General features: G+C 36.7%; 5 protein-coding genes across 6 annotated transcripts; 3 read left to right on the forward strand and 2 right to left on the reverse strand.

The window, feature by feature from the left end:
- Positions 1-7396: 7396 nt before the first annotated feature.
- On the forward strand, positions 7397-8443 carry LOC125223864. The gene is made up of 2 exons (XM_048127171.1): positions 7397-7600; positions 8174-8443. Exons 1-2 carry the CDS (start codon positions 7430-7432, stop codon positions 8351-8353), a joined length of 351 nt encoding a protein of 116 aa, XP_047983128.1. The 5' UTR covers positions 7397-7429; the 3' UTR covers positions 8354-8443.
- On the reverse strand, positions 8071-13377 carry LOC125223863 (uridine 5'-monophosphate synthase-like). The gene is made up of 8 exons (XM_048127170.1): positions 12846-13377; positions 11815-12160; positions 11180-11263; positions 10616-10698; positions 10456-10543; positions 9835-10089; positions 8527-8676; positions 8071-8363 (listed from the first exon to the last, which is right to left on the reverse strand). Exons 1-7 carry the CDS (start codon positions 13355-13357, stop codon positions 8548-8550), a joined length of 1497 nt encoding a protein of 498 aa, XP_047983127.1. The 5' UTR covers positions 13358-13377; the 3' UTR covers positions 8071-8363; positions 8527-8547.
- Positions 13378-16341: 2964 nt separating this feature from the next.
- LOC125221075 lies at positions 16342-16803 on the forward strand. Its single transcript, XM_048123205.1, has one exon. It carries the CDS (start codon positions 16342-16344, stop codon positions 16801-16803), a length of 462 nt encoding a protein of 153 aa, XP_047979162.1.
- Positions 16804-16939: 136 nt separating this feature from the next.
- Positions 16940-17356, forward strand: LOC125221077. The gene has a single exon (XM_048123207.1). It carries the CDS (start codon positions 16940-16942, stop codon positions 17354-17356), a length of 417 nt encoding a protein of 138 aa, XP_047979164.1.
- Positions 17357-19183: 1827 nt separating this feature from the next.
- LOC125223775 (E3 ubiquitin-protein ligase DIS1-like) lies at positions 19184-22812 on the reverse strand. 2 transcript variants are annotated; one of them, XM_048127071.1, is made up of 4 exons: positions 22585-22812; positions 20939-21169; positions 19899-20285; positions 19184-19767 (listed from the first exon to the last, which is right to left on the reverse strand). In XM_048127071.1, the coding sequence occupies exons 2-4, from the start codon at positions 21155-21157 to the stop codon at positions 19447-19449; spliced, it is 927 nt and encodes a 308-aa protein (XP_047983028.1). In that variant the 5' UTR covers positions 21158-21169; positions 22585-22812; the 3' UTR covers positions 19184-19446. The 2 variants fall into 2 exon arrangements, with proteins under 2 accessions (XP_047983028.1, XP_047983027.1); XM_048127070.1 differs by lacking the exon at positions 22585-22812 and adding an exon at positions 22129-22498.
- Positions 22813-23912: the final 1100 nt, after the last annotated feature.

A 23912-nucleotide genomic window follows, 5' to 3' on the forward strand; every position in this document is an offset into this window, starting at 1 on the left:
AAAATGATAAAATGATACTTCTGACTGATAAAATGACAAAATGATACTTGCAGTAGATAAAATGATACTTTGGGCTTATAAAATGACATTTTGGCTTATAACATCATTCTTTTGTTTATAAACTGATAAAATGATACTTTAACCTGAAAAAATGATACTTGGAGCAGATAAAATGATAAAATGATACTTCTGACTGATAAAATGACAAAATGATACTTGCAGTAGATAAAATGATACTTTGGGCTTATAAAATGACATTTTGGCTTATAACATCATTCTTTTGTTTATAAACTGATAAAATGATACTTTAACCTGAAAAAATGATACTTGGAGCAGATAAAATGATAAAATGATACTTCTGACTGATAAAATGACAAAATCATACTTGCAGCAGATAAAATGATAATTTTGGGTGATTATATTCGAAACCACTATTACAAAACGCTATTATCAAGTCATATAAGTTAGTATACAAGGGGTTTAAATTCTCTGATCATCTTTTCAACATCAATTTCTCCTTTTTTGCTGTCATTCTCAAACTTCTTCTTTATCATTGTAAGTGTCTCAAAAGCCTTCTTGTTAGTATCTCCAATAAGCAATGCTTCAGTATATCTGGCACGGAGTTTTATGAAAGACTCTGTTCCCTTCTTCGTTAAACCCGAATTCCAGTTACGAACAGGACCACCCATGTAAGTCTCCAAATGGCGCATCACATAAATTCCACAGTCAACTTTATTTGTATCGTTCTGCCATGGCATATTCATGTATCTGGTTTTTGACAGTTTGACAGTTCTTCCCATTGATGGATTGACTCCATTTCCAAGATAAGTTCGGAAGAAATTTCTCTATTCAAATAACACAAAACATACATGAGGTTGATTAAAAATTATATTATGTTCCATACTGAATTATATTCAATGCATTTTAACTAATAAATATTGAATGCATTTAACTAAACATACCAGAGTACTTGGTGCATCTTCATATTTCTTCTCAAGTAAATCTTCACTAACCAGAGAATTGTCAATCACATCCATCATTTGCATTTTGAGATTGAAGCAGATGATATAATAATGTTCATACGCCCAGATCGGAAAGAATATCTAATTTTCAAAACATTATATATAAATGTCATTTTCAAAAATATAGGTATGTTGTTCTGTAAGGGATGTGATCATATCATAACCCATATTTATGGTGATAACCTAATAACCCTCATTTTATGGAAGAAAAGTATCATTTTATAGAACAGAATATCATTTTATGGACGAAAAATATCATTTTATCATGTATAAATATCATTTTTAGTAAAAATGATACTTTTGACCCATAAAATGATAGGGTTATTAGCTTATCACATAAATATGGGTTATCATTATAACGCACCCCTGTTCTGTAATGTATATCTAATTATTACTTACCAGGTCATAATTTTCCCATTTGAAATTTTCAATCTTTGACACAAATTCATTCAAGTTTGAGCAAAATCTTTCTCGACTCTCTGCTTCAGTCCAACCAGATCTCCTTGCAGTAATGTTGTAAATCTGTCATGTTTACATTTTTGTAAATATATTTTAACTTTTAATGTAATACTATTATTTATTTACTCGTTTACTGTACCGTAGGTGTGGTGTTGATGAAAAGACGACTCGGTGATGCCTTTGATTTGAATTTTTCATTGTGGTTGAGGAACACAACCCATGCATCTATGATGTTGATCCTGACGTATGTACGTGGAGCAAGGCTGTGGAAGTCAATCTTGAACATTGTGATCTTGTCGTTCTCATAAACTACCTCATAACTGATTTCAAATTCATATTTAATGTTAGTTAAAAGAACTGAATAAGAATATAATTATGTAATTCAAAACTTACTGTTCACTTTCTTCATCTGCCATCAACCAGTACATTATTTCTCTCTCTTCTTTATTCAGCTTTCCTTTCAGATTTACTGCTCTGACATTGTAGGGAGAGCACATTGCTTCAACAATTTTCTTTGTTGTTCTGACCACTTTCTCCTTTTCGACTGGAGGATCTTGAGAAACCATCTTCTTCCCTTTGTCCTTATTCAAATTTTCTTCTCTTTGTTTTAAAACTTCATCATCTTCTTGAGAAACCACTTTCTCCTTATTCAAATTTTCTTCTCTCTGTTTTAAAACTTCATCATCTCTGTGGATATCCTCCATGACAGTGGATATTATGGTATCAACTCTGTCATGCTTTCATTTAAAAAAAATATAAATTGTTATTGACAGAAGGGATACTATTTTACCTACAGGAACTATCACATTATCAGCCAAAAATCTAAAACTATCATTATGAAACAAAAGTATCATTTTATTCACAGAACCTATCATTTTATTCCCCGAAACTATCATTTTATCATTTTATCATGCAAAAGTATCATTTTATCCGCTTAAACTATCATTTTATGATGCAAAAGTATCAGTTTTCAAATAAAACAGAACCACCAAAAAACATCATCAAACCTATATCATTTTAACCATATAAACAATCATTTTATGTACTTAAACTATCATTTTTAAAAGTTACCTCATATTCTTCATTCTGAACTTCTTTCTCTGAAACTTTTTCCTTTTCTTTTCCAGCTGCTTTATTAGCCATTTCCTTTTCGCTTTCATTCTGTTTCTCTTGCTCGTTTTCCACCTCATCATCTTTTTCCTTCTCCATATCCTTTTCCCGATTAAATTCTTGATTCTCATTAGGACTGTCATCACATTCAGGTATCAGAGTGAAGGTAGGGAACTCATTCCTATTTTTCAATATATATGTCCTCTCAGCAGCTTTAGTTAACTCAATCATGATATCAATCCATTCAGGATCATCAGTTTCATCATTGTTTATAGCCTGTGTCATTGTATTCTGACTTTCTATAACATGCTGCACACCTTCCTCTCTCAATCCCATTGCATTTCTCGTTGTATCACAGATTATCTTAAAGCTATTGAGATTCCTGAGTTTATCCGGCGCTGCTTCAAGGACATCAACCATCTTCAACATTGAGGCTTTAACATCCTTTGCAGCTCCCTTCCATTCATTTATGAAATTCTCCCATTCACTGGTTGTCCCCACTTCATCATGATCATTTGTCTTCAAAACTTCTACATCTTGAGATTCATCATCTTCGTCATCTTCATCATTTTCTTCATGTGGCTGCTTTTTATATCGGTCATACTTATGACCCAGACCAAATGTTGAATTCTCCATTTCTGCTCTTTGTCTTTCTTTCAACAGTTCGGCAGTCCATCCTTTCACTGTTGGATAACATCTTGGCACCATTTTTTTTTCAAAGACAATCCTGTCCACGTAACAAGCCTACATTAAACAAAAACTAAATATTAGTTTTTCTGTAAATAGATTCATAGACAATGGAAAACAAATATATTCTTACCACTACAAAGATAACTGGCCCGGTAAATATCTTTGCTGTGTCTTTTTTCCACCTCTTTTGTGTTTCATGCAATCTAGATATGACATAGCTACACCAATTGTATTGTTTGATATTCTCAACATCAGCTATGTAATCTAAAATTTTTGGCCTCAAATTTCCATCAGCAGGAGTGTTAATCAAGGCATACTCCATGAGAACCATAAAAGTCCATTTAAACAACTCACCACCTTCTTTGTCTCTCTCCATCTGCTCTACAACATACTTTGGCACCATTTTTTTCTCTCCACCTTTACAGAATCTAGCAATTTCAGTTTTGATGTGGGTATTTTTCTGAAATTTGCTTTTATTGATAGGTAAAGATCCAATCGGGAACCCAAGAGTTATGTGAACATCTTCATCATCTAAAAAAAGTGATTCCCCACTGTTCAACTCAATTGATGAACTTTTACGGTTAAAGTTGTAGATCAGATAATACGCTAATGCTCTTGGGAAACTTCTTATATTGAAGTTTAGGAGTGCGCCAAACCCAATCTCTCGAACAGCTCTTCTTTGATTCTCGTTTAGAGATTCAAGCATGTCAACGAAGAAGTCAGTATTCCTTCTTCCTGCCAAAGTTGCTGTCTTAATGACTGTACTATCTTCAACAACTTTTTTCTTGCCCTTCTTTGAAGCTGTCTTACCATCAGTTGCATCATCATTCTTTCTTTTCTTCTTATTTCTTATATGTTCTACTTCTTCTGCTAATGTTCTATGTTCATCATCATCATCATCACGAATGTTCTTTCCTAATAAACAAAAGATTTCAGTGTGTTAAACAGTTTATGTCATTATATAAAGTCAAAGTATCATTTTATCCCATGAAACTATCATTTTATCAAGGGCAATTATCATTTTATCTTCTGAAACTATCATTTTCTAAATTTCAATGAGTTCAAAAAAGCAGAGAGGGCATAACTTGTCACTTAAGTAGAACAAAACACTATTCACAAAGTATCATTTTATCATTTTCAGAAACTATCATTTTATGCACCCAAAGTATCATTTTATCAAGCAAAGGCACAATTTCTACATTTAAACAGATCAACCAAACACATAGCAACACACACACACACACAAAAACACAGAGACACACACAACAACACACACAAACACAGCAGCAGTAGCATCAGGACACACACACAAACAAACATAAAGTATCATTTTATCCCATGAAACTATCATTTTATAATGTAAACTATCATTTTATCCCATGAAACTATCATTTTATAATGTAAAACCATCATTTTATCAAGGGCAATTATCATTTTATCTTCTGAAACTATCATTTTCTAAATTTCAATGAGTTCAAAAAAGCAGAGAGGGCATAACTTGTCACTTAAGTAGAACAAAACACTATTCACAAAGTATCATTTTATCATTTTCAGAAACTATCATTTTATGCACCCAAAGTATCATTTTATCAAGCAAAAGCACAATTTCTACATTTAAACAGATCAACCAAACACATAGCAACACACACACAGCAAAACACACATAAACAAAGCAAAACACACACACAAACACAGAAAAACACACACCAGCAGCATACACAGCAAAATGTAAATCTAAATATATAGATTGTTCTCAATATTGTTATGCATGAACGATATTGTATAAATATAAGAAATATCTACACTAAAAAACTACAGAATCTAAAAAAAATCGAGAAAATCTCCAGCAAAATGATAAATCGAGCAAAATCAAAAGTGAAATAAGTAATAAACTTCATCCAACCTTTCTTCGATGATGCTTGAGCGTTTTCCTTCGACATATTCCAGAATCGGATGATTTTTCCTTCGATTCGAAGGCTTTGAAACGCGATTCAGAGGGTTTGATTGTGAGAGAAATTGAATGCAGGGTTTGAGTGTGAGAGAAATTGAATGGAGCGTTTGAGTCAAGTTTCCTTCTTTCCCACCAAATTTTAAAACGAAATGACAATTTTGCCCTTAATATATCCGAAAATGATAGTTTTATTTGATAAAATGATAGTTTTGTTAGATTAAATCTAGACCACATATTTTAAAAATGTGTGGTGGAGATTTAGTTATAGGGTTATCACACAAATTGGGGTTATCATTATAATGCACCCCTATATATATATATATATATATATATGAAACTAAAAATAGATGTATGTTCCACTTCCAACCTATAAAAAGCATGCATGATCAAGGTGAAGTTGATCATTGCTAAGAAAACTAAAGAAAAACCCGCAAAATGAAGACGACGAAGATGATGATGACGTTCGCTCTCGTTATAATATATATGCAGCAGAGTTCAGAAGCGCAACAGTCTCAAATAGGGCAGTGCCTAATCAAGTGTTTTCAAGCAGCGATAGGCTGCACTTTGGGCTGCGGGTTCCAACCCGTTTCTTGCTACCAAGGATGCAGCTCACAGGATATTGTGTGTCTCTTCACTTGTTTCACCAACCCCTCCAAACCCAACTCTACTCTTACATGATCATCTCTACCTATTTCTCTATCAAATAAAATATATCGTCCATTACATTGTGATTGATCTCTTAATAAATTCCATCTCGTTTTACATGTGTTGCGTTTAGTTTTCCTTTTTAATGTGTTCTTGATTTGAAACCGAACTGTTCTTAATAAGTTGATACTCTGCAAATAGGAGTCCCTTTTTTTCTATTTTGGTCCGTCCGCGAATATGAGTCTCGATTCATAATTACCATAAATGGTAAAGTGGCCTCGCGCATTCCACCAACTAATTTCACTCATATGTCATTTAAAACTAATATATGTAAGTGGGACTCATATTCCACTAATTTTCTTTCACCCACTTCTTTTAACATTTCTAAAAATTGTATCGGAAAGAAGTGGGACTTCTGTATACGAACGAACGGAGGGAATAGCTTATATTGTCACAGAAAAGTAAACTCGAATTCTATGTAGTGCACAAGGTTTCCTTTTCCAAGGAAACGCTTCATTAATAGTTGAGTTTTGAGCTTTGTCATTTTCTTGAGAAAACCATTAGGCATATAACTGGAGGTCCAATTGAACACGTGGTGATTTTACTTTATTGTTAAACTATTACTCTCACCGTACTATAAAAATATATATATTTTCGATTTTCATCCGTTCCATAAAAATATGAACATTCCATTTATGGAAAGTATACCAATATATTATCCGAATTGCATATCCCTAATCTGTGCTATTTTTTGTTTTGAAAAAACTGTAATATACTTTGGAAAATTGTCTCAAAATGGGCACCTCTCACTGCGAGTACCGATTGTCATCCTACAAAGAAGGGGAAATACATTAAAGCAATTGCTCATTAAAATTAAAGAACTAATCAATATGAATGAGTGGAAGCGGAGACGGCGAGTGAGAAATAGAATTTCGATTGTAAATTTGGAGTGGAGAATTTCGATTGAGTTTTGGAATGGAGCACAGAACTCTCGGCTAGGAGTGGAGCAGAATTTCAATTGAATTTTTGAGAAATTGGATCAAAATGTAAAGGGTGGTTAGTTCAATTTATAAATATTTGGAGAGAAATAATAACAAAAAAGAAGATAAAAAATATAAAAAAGTAAAATACCCTTTTGAAAAATTCACATGGCTCGAACTCATATTTTAAAAGATCAACGAATTTAATCTCTGACCCATATTCCGAAATAAACGACTTGGATGAACTAAACGTACTGCCATATCTCATGTTGCAAAAATTGGCCCATCAAAGTTTTCTGTTTTAGTTACACAGATTTTTCCTTGTATTCATTCTCCTTTTTCTATTTTTTACTTATATTACGTCTGGTAAATTTTGTAACGGGTTATTCGAACAACTCTTGAATTTATAATTAATATTCTAATCATAGTCTAAGTTTAGAATATGTGTTTATGTTACTCAGTTAGGACGTTTAATTTTGGGCACATTGTGGGAAGCGCCGTCTTTAGTGACAACATATTTTATCCAATTTATATTCTCTCTTATCTTTAACTTTGGGCTAAAGATAAAATAAATGGCAGCCGCAGCAGCAACCTTGGCAATTCATCGCTCCTCAATTGCATCATTCCTGCCAAACAATCATCATCCCAAGACGACGTCGTTAAGGAGGATATTACCAATACTGGCATTGTCCAAGCGCCAGAGTAACCAGACCGCCGATGACAAGGCAGCCTTCGTTTCTCAGGTCAGAATCCAACATTACCAATTTATCATTTATGATTGCAGATTCTTCTTCTTTGTAAAAATAGACCGTGTAGCGTTTGAAAGTGAGCACCTCCATTTTCATTCACAACCACACATTGTTTGGTTTTCACATATCTTCAAGTGGTTGTTTTGGTCGTAAATTGACTTGGTAGAGAGATCATATGCTAATACACAAGTTCGATTACTACCATCTACCCTTATACTCCCTATGTCCCTCTATAATGGATTAATGGGGTTGGGTTTTTTCCATAGGATTTAAGAAAAATTATGTTAAGCAAGTTAAGTAAATAAATAATAAAATAGAAATGAAAACCAGTCAATCACTTGAGGTGGAATATAAAAATGACTCAACTATTAGGGAATTTTTTGAAATAGAAAAATGACTTAATTACGAGGAAACGGAGGGGGTAACACATAAGGGTGGGTGTTAAGTAAATTGGATAACACAAATAAGACATATAAGAGACTTGTTAAAAAGAATTAGATATTCTTCAAGTTAAAAGGACAATGTTGAGGAATACATTTCTAAGTAGGTGGATGGATATTTGGACAGGAAGATGTGAAGTATTTGGTGCAGTTAGGAGGCGCATCCGTCGCAGGTGCAGCAGCGATCAAATACGGAAGCATTATATTTCCAGAAATCACTCAGCCCAATCTTGCACAGGCCTTGTTCATCATATTCGCTCCTGTTACAGTTGCTCTTGTGCTACTCGCCAGACAAAGCCGTGTTTGATTCAATGCTTCTGCACAAACCAGACACACTTGCAACTTAACAACGATGTAGCTAATTTATTATCTCAAATGAAAACTCCCAAATTCTTAATTTCTTTTCCTCGGAATACTCTTCTGCATCACACAATCTTGTAGTTCTACTTAGTTTTGTATGACATGATCAAGAATTCTTACCAAGGTAAGTATAGACTTCATTTACTTGCAGCTGACTAAGTATGCATTCCATCCTTGAAGCCGATATTCACGAGCTGCCTCTGCAGGATTTTTCGCATTTATGATTCCGCGGCCAACTATTATAACGTCGCTGCCTCTCTCTTCAATAACCTGAAACAAGAATACCAGAAATCAATGACAATGATGATAAATATGAATAAAAAACGTGGCAAATAGTTATTTTTAATTTCTGAATGACCCAAATTTTAAAAATGTAAGACAATATGATTCACAAATATGAAATGAAAATCAATGAAGATTTGTGATTGACAAATAATGTAAATTTGTTAACTAAATCAAAGTGGCAAAAAAATTGGTAATACCATAACTGAAAAGTATGTTATACTTACATAGTTATGTATGGAGTAGCGATACAGAGCAATCATTACTTAAATGCATAACTAGATATCACGAATTTAGTTCACTACAAGAGAGATTTGGTTAACTATAAAGGCATTTTAGTTCACAATACGAATGTGAAAATAAGTGAACCAAAATGCCATGATAGTGAACTAAATCATTCACGGAGTAAATCCTTCACTATCGCTCTTATAGTGAACTAATATCGCTCTTATAGTGAACTAAATTCTTGTTCTCTAGTTATGCATTTCAGATTAGTTATACTTTGATCATCTCCCTCTATTAGATCTTCTAATCCAATGGTTATAAATGATTATTTGTTATGTTTTAAGATTTGTTTATTATTTGAATAAATCCATTTATATACTCTATATAGCCTTTCCTTTTTTATTTGTCCCACTTAAGATGTTCACTTTCTATATTTGAAAATAAATTCCTTTCTCCTCTCTCCTCATTAATATTCAACTACATTGTTTCTCCCTACTTACTCCCCTAACAACTCTTCCTAAAATCATGTACCACTCAAGAATGTGGACATCTTGAGTGGGACGGAGGGAGTACTACTACACTGAATATACTAGACAATATCAATTTGACTATATAGTATAAACAACTAAAAATATGGTGAATGGACTTATGAATACTTTCTAAGTAATAAGTGTATAACAAGATTATTACTACTTTTCATTATTGTCAATTAACTATAGATATCCATAATAGTATGAAATTATAGTTATAGGTTAACAAATTATCTATTTGTAAGAAGAATTGAAGAAATAAGTTATCTTGCTAAAACCCAAAACAAGGTGAGACAGAACAAGCTGCACCACTATAGTCTATATGTGCTAATCTACTCTGACTATAACTATAAGAAATGAAAAGTAGTAGATCGGGTAAAAAATCACTTACAGACTCTGGAGTATTATATTGTTGGCCCAATGCATCTCCACCTTTTACCATTTGAACACCAGGAGTGGCGTGAATAAAGGATGGATTTCCGGGTCCACTAGGCCATGAAGCAGGATTCACAGATATGAAACCAATAACAAAATCTGAATGATCCTCCGCAATTTTCACAGCTGCAGATGTATAGTCGCCAGTAGCAAAGTTACCAAGAGAACTCATTTCAGCAAGCAGCAACAAACCTCTGCCATGTGATAAACCCTATCACATCAGAAAACATGATATAGTAACTGTCGTATTTCATAACATCTCATGGCTCAAACCGAGCCAAAAGGTATACTCCCTCCGTCCCTGAAAAGTATGACCATTTGGATTGACACGGGTTTTAATGTATAATTGGTAAAGTAAGAATGAGACAGATAAAGGGTAGTGTAAGTAGTGTTAGAAGAAAGTGGGCTCCACATCATTAGTAGTGCAGTGTAATGGTATAAGTTGTAAATAAAATGATACGTAGGGGTAATGTTTTGTTTAACTATTCCAAAATTAGAAAGTTTATACTTTTCAGGGACGGATTAATAAGGAAATAGTGCATACTTTTCAGGGTCAGAGGGAGTATTAAATACACACCTTTGATTTTAGCCCATCCACAATTCCGGGACCTGAAATTATATGAGCATTTGTTATATCTGCCCAGTCCAATATATGGAAGATACCACTGCAGAAAACAAGTGAAAAATCTTAAGGAAAGCAGCCAAAAAATATACTCCCAAATGCAATATAAGAGTACCCTGCATACTGCATGCTGACTGTGTTGCCAACGTCAGCAAACTTCCGGTCTTCAAAAATCAAGAAATTATGTTTATCTGCGATCTTCAAAAGATATGCAGAATTAGTCTCTACAAAGATTTACTTCATGCCTTGTAACAAACCTTTCTTAGAAACACTTGATTTTCATAATGTATGTATGCTCATAAGGGGATAGATGATGTTAAATAGGGCAAATAAAATGAGAATATGAACTTCAGAAATTTTCTGTTAAGAGAAGATAGTCCCCTTTAATAAATAATCATGGTGACATGAAGCAACCTACTGTAATAAGTTAATAAAGTATTGGTGCAAAAAGCATGTCCAGTCAGTACAAGTAAGACAAAATCAGGAGAAATCTTTAAAATCCTAATATATGATACTGCAACTAATGATAAACCAAGGCCGAACCATCACCATCTTTAGAGTAACCTTAGAAATACGTATACCGTGATTCCGTGAGATGTCCTATAAATCCTAGGGCAATATGTAATTCCATCAATTTCTAATGTATGAGGAAAATTATGCTCAGAAGTTAGCAATATACCGAACGCAGTTTAGATCCAAAATCTGGGATAAAATCAGGTAAAGTATCAGCATGGGTTTTCAACATGCAGATCTCTGGTCCAACCTGCAGAAATATTCAAAGAAAGGTCACCAATATTTAGCAGGAATAACCACATGCGAAGTTAAGTAATTAATCAGTTACAAATATACTACTCCCTTTGTCCCATTAAAATGTGAAACATTATACTTTTTGAGTTGTCCCATTAAAAATGAAACGTTTCCTGAAATGGGAACCACATCATCTCTACTTTTTTATCTCTCTTACTTTATTCTCTCCTCGTTAACTCACAAATGACACTACATAAAATCTCGTGCCGAAAAACAAATGCTTCATTTCTAATGGGACGGAGGGAGTATACATTAAGCGAGCATATCACCAAATGTTGAACGAAAACCACATGGAGTGATATTAGAAAGTTAAGTAATCTAACTTCCTCTATAAGCAGATTTCTACCAGCACATACACAACTACTGAATTCATTGTTTTTTTATTTAATACAGAGAAATACATGAACCAATGAGAAAGAAGATTTTATTAGACAGAGTATGTCTTCATGTCAATACTACCCTCAGGCCTCATATTCAATAGTAAAGAGGAGAATGTGTTTATCTCACCTTGTCCGCTAAGTCAAGCAACTCTGAAGCAGTTGCAACATCAGCAGCCAAGCACAAGTTAGTCTCCTTCTGTGACATTATCTCGAACAATTTCTTTCCCATTGGGTTCTTCGCCATTTTTGCCCTCTCTTCATATGGAAGTCTATGTCTGACCCCAGCAGTTGTTGGTGCCACTGACGCTGGTACTGACACCTTTTGGTTCTCCTCCAAGAATCTTTCAACCATCTTCTGAGTCTCCTCGGAAACTCTTTCCTTTTCCTTCAGTATCCTGACCATTTCCCTCAGTGTCACCATAGAGTGTAATACAATTCCTTTTTCTGCCAAATTTTCCCGCCCTCCCTGTTCCCTGTATGATGATACATAGATTTTCAAAGAATAGTTTTCAGTATGCAGAAATGAGCACGCGTCACCTTTTATGCGCATCTACTAGGACATACGAGCGGTACACAAACATAAAATCAAGCAAAATACACTGGCAAGTGAAAGCAGATGCATCCAAATTCCAAGCCGAGAAAGTACAAGGACGGGCGTTCTAATGAATGACAATATGTTTTAGGGTCATTTTCTATAAGTGATAGGATGGATGGATAGATAAAAGAAATCAACGCTAATCTATCATTTTCTTTCATATAGATTGATAATTCTTGAACTTGATTGACGATCTTAAGCTTCAAATACTCAATCATATGACTGATTACTAGATAATCTGGCTGTTGGACACAGAAATCTCAGAGTTACAATAAAATATAATAATAAGCCTCAAAATTAGTGCCTTCGTCAAGAAGCCAACAGGCAAATGGAAAGCAAATTAGCACCCAGATGAAAACTAAGATGCTGCTTTTGTGATACTAAATTGCAGATATTTCAATCAGTATGACTGATTACATATTTTTGCACATTGAGAAATGAATTAAAACCCTAGGCAGTAGTAATAATAAGGAAACAACAATCAGTGCGGTAAATTTGTTAGCATGAACAGATATAAAAGAAACAAATACCGGAAATAGCTAGCAGAGTAATTCTCTTTTCACCTATCAATCATAACAACCGCGTCGGCGACGTTCATCCCGGCCGCGCGGAGAGGCGCCGCTGTCTCAATGACGGAGGCGCCGCTGGTGACGAGGTCTTCGACGACGAGACAAGTCTGATTTCGCAGAAACGCGCCCTCAATAGCGTTGGCGGTGCCGTAGTCCTTGATCTCCTTGCGGCGCATGACCATCGGAACGCCGGACGAGACGGAAATGCAGGTGGCGATGGGGAGAGCGGTGTAGGGGACGCCACAGACGACGTCGTAGCGGGAGGAGGAAGGGACGGCGGCGACGAGACCGCGGGAAATCTGGCGGAGGAGGGAAGGGTAGGAGACTATGAGGCGGAGGTCCATGTAGATTGGGGAGGAGATGCCCGATTTGAGCTTGAAGTCACCGAATTTGACGGCGGAGATGTCGTGGAGCTGCAGAACCAGCGACTCCATTGTTGGTGGTGAAAGTGAAAGGGGTTGAAGTTTGATCAATGTTTGAGGTTTTAGATTTTGGCTACGATGCATAGTAGAGTTGGACTGCAGTCACAAATCCACTCTTTTAATTTTTCTCTCATTCCTTTAGAGCATCCATAAGTAGACCTGCCCACGGTTCATGAACCGGCGATTTCAGTTCGGAACCGCCGGTTCCGGTTTGGAAAATATGGAACCGGAACCGAACTGTGAAGCTGTTTCACGGTTTCGGTTTCGGTTCGAAAACCGGCGGTTTCGGTTTCGGTTCGGAACCGCCGGTTTTTGGACGGTTCGTAGCGGTTTAGGTTCGGTTTCACAGTTTCACGGTTTTTTCCGTTAATTTTTTTTTGCCATATAGTTTGATATTATAAAATAAATTGGAACAAGGAAATGGATAGTTTAAATTGAGTTGTTAACACTAAAATGAGGTGAGTGTAAGTATGGATAGAGAGGAGTATTTAATATAGATAAAAATAGAGAGAAATGAGATCCAATTTGAATTTAAAATCAACATTTAAGAATAAATAAATAAATAAATAAAAATAAAAGAAATGGTGTTTTATGCAATCAATTTTGAATAGTGCAGCCATCGCCCACCGTCAACCAATCAATTTTGAAGACTACGACATTAACCAATGTTAATTTATTATACTTTATTTAAAGTAATCAATTCTTCTAAGTTTATTTTAAAATGTTGGATAAATATTTATTAATAATTATCCATACTCCATAGATTCCATACGTAAAAAAATGTGTTAATTAATAAAATTGGAAATAGTATTATAAAGTTATTACCATAAACCATATAACATAGACTCCATCTTGTAATTTAGTTATTTTTATTTTATTATCTTTTATCTTATGTTTTTACCATCCAATTGTACCAAATAGTATTATAAAGTTATTTTTGCTACAAAATTTTGTCTCACATTATTGTTTCTACGGATATTACCAAATCTAAAAATGAAAGTTATTTATATAAGAGTATAAAACTCATAAACCGGATCATTCAACAATGTTTTATTTAATGGAGTATAGTTTTAATATAAGGATTAACTATGTTTAAATTTATCATTGCGTTGGCGGTTCGGAACCGTGAAACCGCCGGTTCGAAACCGTCCGGAACCGGCGGTTCGGTCGCGGTTTCGGTTCAAAAAATTTGGAACCTGAACCGAACCACGGTTCTAATTCACGGTTTCGGTTCGGCATATTTTTCGCGGTTTCGGTTCGGAACCGTAACCGCCGGTTACGGTTTCGGTTTTAACCGCCAGTTCGGTAAACCTTGGGCAGCTCTATCCATAAGAGCCTCTCCAATGCTAAATAGGCCAAGAATAGGCTAGTCATTCTCTCTCTCCTGCCACGTCAGCAAAGCACTAAAAATTCACCTCCCACATCAGATTTAGGCCAACCATAGGCTAGTCATAGGCCAGCCGCAATAAAAATAATTCAAAATATACTACATTTACGGAATTAAAATTACGATTTAATTACGGAATTAAATTTACGACACATATACGGGAAAATTAATCCATTCCATTCAAAAAAAGTACAAAGATTTAAAAAAAAAAAGTACATGATTTTTTTTTTAAAAAAAGGGCTTCCACACACGAGCCCCGCCACTCTCTACTCGTCCTCGCCGTCGCCGCCCGCCACCCGTGGTATCCGAGCCCACGTCGGAACCCCTTAGCCGTGAACTGCGTCTCCACCGGGGGTCGACGTGTGAGACGAAGCCGTAAAAAAATCCAGAGAGGGACGATAGACCGTGTCCCTCCCCCCCCTCCGGTGACCCCCTGCATCCCCCCGCATCACGGGATGCATACCGTGCTTGCATCCCCCCTCGCATCCCTCGGCCGCCGCATCCGGAGCATACCTCCCCACCCCGGCGCTGACTGGCCGCGGCCCCGCCCTGCCCCATCCGCCAGGCATCCCCCACGGCATACCCCCGCATACCCCCCATACGGTTCCCCCCATCGCATCCCCGGCGCACCGCCATCATCCCCATCAACCGCCTCCGAGGGACGTTAAAACCTGGGCCCATCGCCCGCCCATCTGGCCCCATCCAGGATCCCACGTACCGTGGGAGTACTGAGATCCACTCGTCGCCGGACCGGACTCGTTGTTGTGATCCATCCCTCGATGATGCTCTTGTACAGAAAGTTAGAGAGAGAGAAAACTCGTTAAAACAAGTGGTGTAAATGAAAATGAAACGAAAATCGCGTTTATATAGGTTTTAAAAAAAAAAACAAAAAAACAAAATTCGGCGTTGGCCGATCGGGCCGCCACAAAGGCGGCCAGCGCATCGGCCAGCGCCGAGCGATCGGCTGCAGCCCACGCCGATTGGCTCGCCGATTTCCCGCCGGCCGCCTCCAATGGTTGGGCTAGCCGATCGGCCGGCGCCGTGAATCGGCTAGCCGGTCGCTAGCCGACCATTGGAGATGCTCTAATAGATGGATGCCCGATCTCACGCCCGATCGGCTGAGATCGGGCTCGGACTTGATCGGGCATCCATTGTAGACGTTGGGCATGCCCGGGGATGACCGATCTCTCACCCGATCCATCAGGCGTGAGATCGGGCATCCACTTGCAGAGTCGCGCCCGATGACGCGTTTGCCCGATCGACGCATTTTCCATTTTTTTTTTCAAATCTATAAATATACCTTAAATTTCACTCATTTTTCACACAACTCTCATACATCTCTCAAATCTCTCTCCATTGCAATATCTATCTTTCGCTCACTTTTCCAAAATGTTTCCCGGAGAAGATATGGGTCGGTCTATGGAACGCGCAATATTTGCTTTCGGGAACCAGATTCTCGCGGGTATTCGTGCAATACAAGAGCAAGAGCAAGCCGAACAGCAGGCCCAAGAGCAGGTCCCGAGGCCCATCCGCCAACGGATATCCGTCCGTCGAGATCATGTCCTAGCTCATCAACCATCTGTTCGAGGACTACTTCGCCAATGAGCCCCGGTGAGGACCGACGGTTTTTCGCCGACAATTTAGGATGCGGCGAGAGCTGTTTCTCCAAATTGTTCACGCGATGGAGGCGCGCGACGAGTACTTCCAGCAGCGGGAAGATGCGGCCCACAGAAAGGGTCTGTCCCCGCTGACGAAGTGCACGGTTGCGCTTCGTCAGTTGGCATACAGCACTACGGCGAACATATTCAACGAGTATCTTCACGTCGGGGATACAACTGGCCGGGAGTGTCTGGTAAATTTTTGTGCTGGCGTTATTGACGCCTTCGGCGCCACATATTTGCGCAAGCCGAATGTCCAAGATTGTCAGGACCTGATGCGGATGCACGGTACGGTGCACGACTTTCCTGGAATGTTAGGGAGTATTGATTGTATGCACTGGGAGTGGAAGAATTGTCCTGCAGCGTGGAGAGGCCAATTCACCAATGGGTATAAGGGTACCCACCCAACGATGATCCTTGAAGCCATCGTATCGTTGACCACAGTCTTTGGATTTGGCATGCTCACTTTGGCGTGGTGGGGTTAAACAACGACATCAATGTGCTGAACTCGTCGAGTCTCTTCACCGAGCAATACAATAGCAACGGTCCAGTTATCAACTTCACTGCTAACGGACGACAGCATCATATGGGGTACTACTTAGTCGACGGCATTTATCCAAGATGGCCAGTTTTCTTGAAGACAATCTCCTGCCCAACGGATTCCAGGAGAGAGTTTTTGCTTCTCGCCAAGAAGCTGCATGGAAGGACGTGGAGCGAGGATTCGGTGTGCTTCAAGCGCGTTGGGAAATAGTGAAAGGCCCGGCTCGTTCCTGGTACAGGCATCATATCGCCAATGTCATGTACGCGTGCATCATCTTGCACAACATGATTATTCACGATGAAGGTCGTGCAGCTAGTGAGTGGTCCGACGCTGAAGCCGCTCCAAACGCAGGTCATGCAACTCCGCCGGTCGTTCAAGGTTTAGCCTATGGAGTCAGCGAGAGATTACAAGCTCAGGAGAGCATGCGCAACCAACAAGCTCATCTTCAACTCATGAACGACATGATTGAAGAAGTTTGGACACGTAGTGGTCGTTGAAATTGTACCTCTTTCGTTGTAATTTTTTTTCTTTTAAATTAAGTAATGTATCTTTTTTGCTAGTTCTTTTAATTTGGAGTTTAATTTTGCTATTTATAATTGGTAAAAAAAAATTAAAATTGAAATGAGAAATGGATAATAAATAGGGCATGCACTAGGGCTCCACCATTGCAGAAAGATAGGGTATGCTGACGTGGCAACCACTAGGACTCTCACTAGGTCTTCCACTAGGGAATCCATTGTGGATGCTCTTATAATAATACTCCCTCCATCCCACTTAAAATGAAACATTTGGAAATTGGCACGAGATTTTATGTAGCGTTGTTTGTGAGTTAATGAAGAGAGAGTAAAATAAGAGAGATGAAAAAGTCGAGATAGAATTGTTCTCATTTTAAAAAAATGTTTAATTTTTAATGGGAAAATAAAAAAAGGAAAATGTTTCATTTTTAATGGGACAGAGAGAGTACTATTATACTCCCTCCGTCCGTGAAATGTTGTCCAGTTTTGTCATTTTAGTCTGTCAGCGAAATGTTGTCCACTTTGCTTTTTTTCCATTTTTGGTAAATGAACCTCATTTTCCACTAATTCATTACACTCACATTTTATTATAAACCTAATATATAAATGTGGGTCCTACATTCCACTAACTTTTTCCACTTACTTTTCTTTATATTTCTTAAAACTTATGCCGAGTCAAACTTGGACATTTAGCGGACGGAGGGAGTAAAATTTCAAATAACATACTTAATTTTCTATAATCAGAATCTATGATTGGAAATTATCTTATACTCCCTCCGTCCCATAGTAAATGTCACAATTTCCTTTTTTAGAGCTCTTGCAAGAACTGGGATTTTTTAGAGTATTTTGAATCGAGAAAGAAGAAGACAGGATATAAATGAGAAAGAAGTAGAAACCCATTATTTCAATTTTTAAAGAACAACCTTTTGTTTTTAATTTGCTTTTTCAAATGCCAATTATTTTATTTTCAAAAAAATAGTAAATATTCTAATCTAAATCCTTAATCCGGTCAAAACACCTTTAACTGGCGTTAACCGTTAATTTTTTATGGCTCCGTCCAGAATGGAATAAATCTGGACTGTTTTCAATTGTGCGGGATATAATAATTCAAAAGAAAATATTACTATGAACTAAAATCATAAAATCTCCATATGTTTAGGACCACGGATGACTTTTAGTCAAGTTCAAACAATTAAAGAGAGATATCCACTGGACCAATTAGTTTGTTTCGACATGTAAGTTTAGGATTCTTGTACGTTCACTATAAATATTTCAAACAACTGAACAAAAGTATAATATATCCAAGGGATCAATTAGTTTGTTTCGGCAAGTGTCATGAGGTTAGGATTTTGTTCCTTTCTTAGTTAGTGTATGTCCTTTATTTTCTTTATCATAGTTCTGTATTATCGGCTTTCACTCCGTATCAGGACAGCTGAGAGAAGTATTCACTGGATTGGGATGTGCTTCTTGACGTTTTTAATGACCCAATCATCGATAGCGGCAAGAGAATTGTTGACATGTACAACAAGAACAACAAACTAGGGTAGTTCCGGCTCCAGGCGAATGCCACCAAGACTGAAAATGAAGCTAATAAGGCAACACTATGAATGCCCTAAGGTAACAATAAACACAAGTTAATTAGTATCTTTTCATTTACATTTTTGCACAAGATCACCATTGTATTCAATGACAAACTAGCAGAGTGCATATCATTTTATGGGAAAACTGCTGTTATGTGCAAAATGGCAAAGTTTATGAATTTTTAATATTTATGCATTTAACTCTAGGTAGTACTTGCACAAAACTATGTAAGATACTTGAAAGCCCATGTTTCCCTGCAGCAATGTTTTTACCAAGCACAAAGATACAACATGAACATCAACAAGCAGTAGATTCATACCATCACTACTCAAGATCCTAACACATGACAGTCGATAACTAACGAGGATTCTTCACCATGTAATTTGATTCACGAAGAGTATTCTACCCAAAACACATGACCTGAAGATTCCATCGTACTACACGAAGCTACCTAATTCTAAGACTACGACAAGGGCTGGGCAAGGATCGTGTTACTGCTCCTTCCAGATCCTACCAGTAACCCGCAGCTTCAGCTCTTTCCTGTCTCCACCAGAGAAAAAGAGTGCCATGTTACGTTGTATGATGAACCCATCAAAACTGTCACGAACCTTTCGGTGGCTGTCCCGGATGCTCCTGGGCACTCCTTGCCATATCATCTTCCTTCCATTACCTCCAACCTCTAGGCTATAGCTATAGTTTTTTGCCTCATTGTCATCGCCCATGAACCGCAAAAATGCTATGTAAACTGGTGCCATTCCAAGCTGAAATGCTTCGAAATGCAGACAGAAATACTGCCCAAAGCAACTGAAAACCTGAAAGATCAATAAAAGCAACAACTGAATTGCAGGAGAAATTTTTTACCAAAGAAAGGAAGCATGCACTGGGTTTTGCAGTCGGCTGGCAAAGAAACATTACAAGTTGAGAAAGAGAAAATAGACTCTACCGTAAGCATCCATGTTGCATTCTCAACTTCATGCGGATTTGATTTGACATAGCGATGGTTAAAAGTACTACCGCTATGCATGTCTACTTTGTGATCATCTTTCAAATGGCTCACAAGAAATGGAATATCACCACTGACCAAGCACTCTGATCCGGCATAAGGACAATTGTAAGGTCTATAAGCGCATTGAGATTCGTGTTTAAGCTTGCTGTAGTAAGGATAGATTCCTATGCACCCAAAATTTTGATATTTACATGGAAGCTCAAGGGATGCAGCAACCTTCTCTAATGCCAGACAACGGATATTACCAAGCTCATGCCTGCAAGTTGGACATCGGTTGTGCACCCTGGGTTTGCAACCAGAACACAATGTGTGACCATTGGAACACTGCAGTGAAAAAGGAAATGAATCCAATTTTATTAGAGCAAGAACCAAAAAAACCAGAAAAAGGGCAAAGTAACAAATAAAAGTAAAAGGAAGTGGTCAAAAAATTGTTTTAGTAGACCAAAACAGTAGCATCAAACCACATACAAAACCTCATTTAAAATTAAAATATGGGACTGATATTTTGCTTACGTATAACAATAGTTTCAGCAAGTTCCCTGCCTAGAAAAGAATTATTTTTAGAAAGTTAGTTCTCTAATTCCACAAATTCATGTATTCCCATAAAATGTTTTGTTACAGCCACTAAGTATTTCTCAATTCATATTTTATGAAACAACAGATACTAGTATCTGCCCCAATTAATTGGAAGTAAACTTTACAGTCAAGCTTCCAAGATCTGGAGAGATAAAACAGTCAGAAATGACAGAGCCTTGTTATTTGCAGGCTATTTTATATACTCTACTTTTTCTCTTGAAACAATCTTCATCCTTGAAATAAAAGTATGTGGTGTGTGCTTAATGCTTATGAATTAAAAATTACTGACCAATGTACTCGAGAGACAAATACAAACGACATGAAAAGATTATTCCATACGATATAAGCACAACTAGTTGAAGACTGCCCAACCTTGTTGTTTTGAAACAAAATATTTGTACCTGACTAATTGGAGGGTACATAGCATTCAAGCAAACTGGGCATTCCAGAAGTTCACGGACATTTGTCGAGACAGCCACATTAGGTTTTGAGGCAGTTTCTGAGGTGTCATTGACATGTTCACCAATGTCCAATGTGTCTTCATTTTCTGATGGATCAATGACCTCAGGTTTCATTCGCAAGTCATCATAGTAGGAATTTCCACTTGACATCGGAAGCATGTATGGTGAGCCCTGCACATGACACTTTTCAAGTTAACTAAACCAAAACATATACTCCGCCATAATACATAAGATAACGATATAAACCAAACAAGAAAACAGAATGCAGTTCAACCTCACAACAACAAGTGAACAAACTAAGCACAAACACAACATTATCATAAATTGCATATTTGAAGAAAAACTACAAAACTAAGGACAAATGAGATGATTAAAATACAGCTACTGCCATCATAATAGCTTCTTAAGTTGGTCACAGATATAGCAGAATAACATAAAATAAAACATACACATTCCATATCCAGCAAATACAATGATAAGTAACATTAGTTTTATGATATAACCGTAAAATTGAAGCAATGAAATCCAGTGACTGCCACATTATAATCTCTAAAAGGTTGGCAATTGCTAATTCAGAAAAGATGCAAAAAACTTTTTAACTTTTAAGATTGACAACGCAACTGTACTAGATAGAATAAAGCTCACAAAAACAATGTACACAGCCCGGAAGCTCTGTTATAAAACTTTATGACACAGCTCAATGTATAGATGTGAGCACCATTAACAAGTTCAGGAAAAAATATAGTAGAACTTTTCAAGTTGCTTTAATACAAATTGAAACTTAAAATGCCATCCTCTTACCACTTTTGCCTTTGAATACTGTATTCATTGATTCACAAACAACTACTCCCTCTGTCCCAACTAAGGTGACACACACGTTCCTTTTTAGTTTGTCCCAACCAAGATGACACATTTTGTGTTTGGTAACTTCTCCCACCAATTAATACACCCATCCACTTTTTTCACTCCAATTAAATATTCAACTCTCCTTTTCTCTCCATTTAATACTTTCACCCACTCTTTCCCTCTACATTAACCAACAACTCCTAAAATCTCGTGCTGACTAAGAAATGTGTCATCTTAGCTGGGACGGAGGGAGTAGTATTATTATGCTATAAATGACTACTCACTTTAAAGCAGAAAAGTGGCACCCAAATCAAATCTTCTCTGAAATCACAAGGTTTGGTACAATCCATGCGCTAAATGCTATACCTAATCTTCTATCTTTTTCAATGCTTAAAATTGAAATTCATCTGTCCCACCGAGTGTAGCAATAAATTCATAACAAGTACCCGTTAATAGTAAGAGAATATATCCAATTTATAAAAAAAAATCCAACAAATTTAGAGACCAGACTTGAAATCGGCCTCAATTTTGTAAATTCAACAAAAACACAATCTTGGAAACTTTCTTGTTTAAAGGCGAGAGAGTAAATCACGAAGACTAGAAAGCAAACATAAATTGAATGTTGAGAAGTTTTCAGCCTTTGCCAGAACGGGGCGAATATAGAAAAAGGAATGGAAAATAGGAGAGTAAAAGACCCAGAATAAAAGGCTAGAGACTAAGATGTGAACACAAAAACTTACCTGGAAAAAAGCAATGGCGAATCAAAAAGCGATTGAAGAAAAGGAAGAGAAAAACCCTAGCAAGGTTGTAATTAAATCGGATTAATTTATAATCCGGTAAAGTCAACCAAAGAAGAACATAGCGAGTGAGAGAGAGATTTGAGGGTAGAAGATGTTTATTGTCTTGGTCTAGCACGGGCTTGATGTGCAGCAACAAATGAATTTGTAACCATAGAAAATGATGAAGAAATTGAAAGTGAAACTTCAATTCAAATTAAAGCCGCGGACAATGAGGGAGAGGAGCGTGTGGGTCATTTTTCTTTTGTCCTAGATAAAAATATAGAGTAATTTTTATTTTCATCTTTTCTATAAAGATATAGATATTTTTATTTATCAAAAATTATCCTCTAACTCATTATATAAATTTGTTGCAGTAGTGTGCTCTACTATTTTAACTCTTTAAACACTACTAATAATATGGATTCAACTTGCATTTGTTCTCGTATCGTTTTAAATATATATATTTTTATAAGATGGGGAGTACTAGTACTAGAAGTGTGTTCAATGAGAGGAACATAAATTAGCGCATCTCTATTTTTCTCTTGTCACATCAGTATTTTTATCATTCGGTCTAAATTTTTGCAATAGTATCCTATAATTCTGTCCAATATATCAGTCCATCTCCATTTCTAATTCATTTAATTTTATTGGTGTTTATCAAATAAAAATAAATACCAATATTAGATAAATTGAAGGCCAAACACTAAAAACAAAATATAGTCCCTTCGTTTTACTCAAGATGTTCAACTTTTCTTTATAATTTGTCTCATTGAAGATGTCCATTTTCTATATTTGATAATTAATTCCTCTCTTCTTTCTCCTCATTATTATATTCAACTATATCTTTTCTCTTCTTACTCAACCTAATAACTTCTTCTAAAATCTCATGTCACTCAAGAATGCGAACATCTTGAGCAGGACGGAAGGAATATTTAATTAAAAATCTCGTGCCACTCAAGAATGTGGAATATTTTTATGGGACATACGAAAAAGGACAATGTCCTTATTTTTGTGGGACGGAGAGAGTATTGTTTACTTATACAAAGAACTTACTCCCTCCGTCCCACTCAAGATGGCTACATTTTTTAGTGACACAAGATTTTAGGAAGTGTTGTTAAGTAGAATAAAGTAGAGAGGAAAAGTATAGTTGAATATTTTAATGAGGAGAGATGAGAGAGAAGGTTATTTTCAAAATTGAAAAGTGACCATTTTAATTGGGACAGACAAAAAAGGAAAGTTGGTCATCTTGAATAAAACAGAGGGAGTACTTGTTACCTAATATGAACATC

The sequence above is a fragment of the Salvia hispanica genome, chromosome 4 (genome assembly GCF_023119035.1).
Source record: "Salvia hispanica cultivar TCC Black 2014 chromosome 4, UniMelb_Shisp_WGS_1.0, whole genome shotgun sequence".
Classification (NCBI taxonomy): domain Eukaryota; kingdom Viridiplantae; phylum Streptophyta; class Magnoliopsida; order Lamiales; family Lamiaceae; genus Salvia; species Salvia hispanica.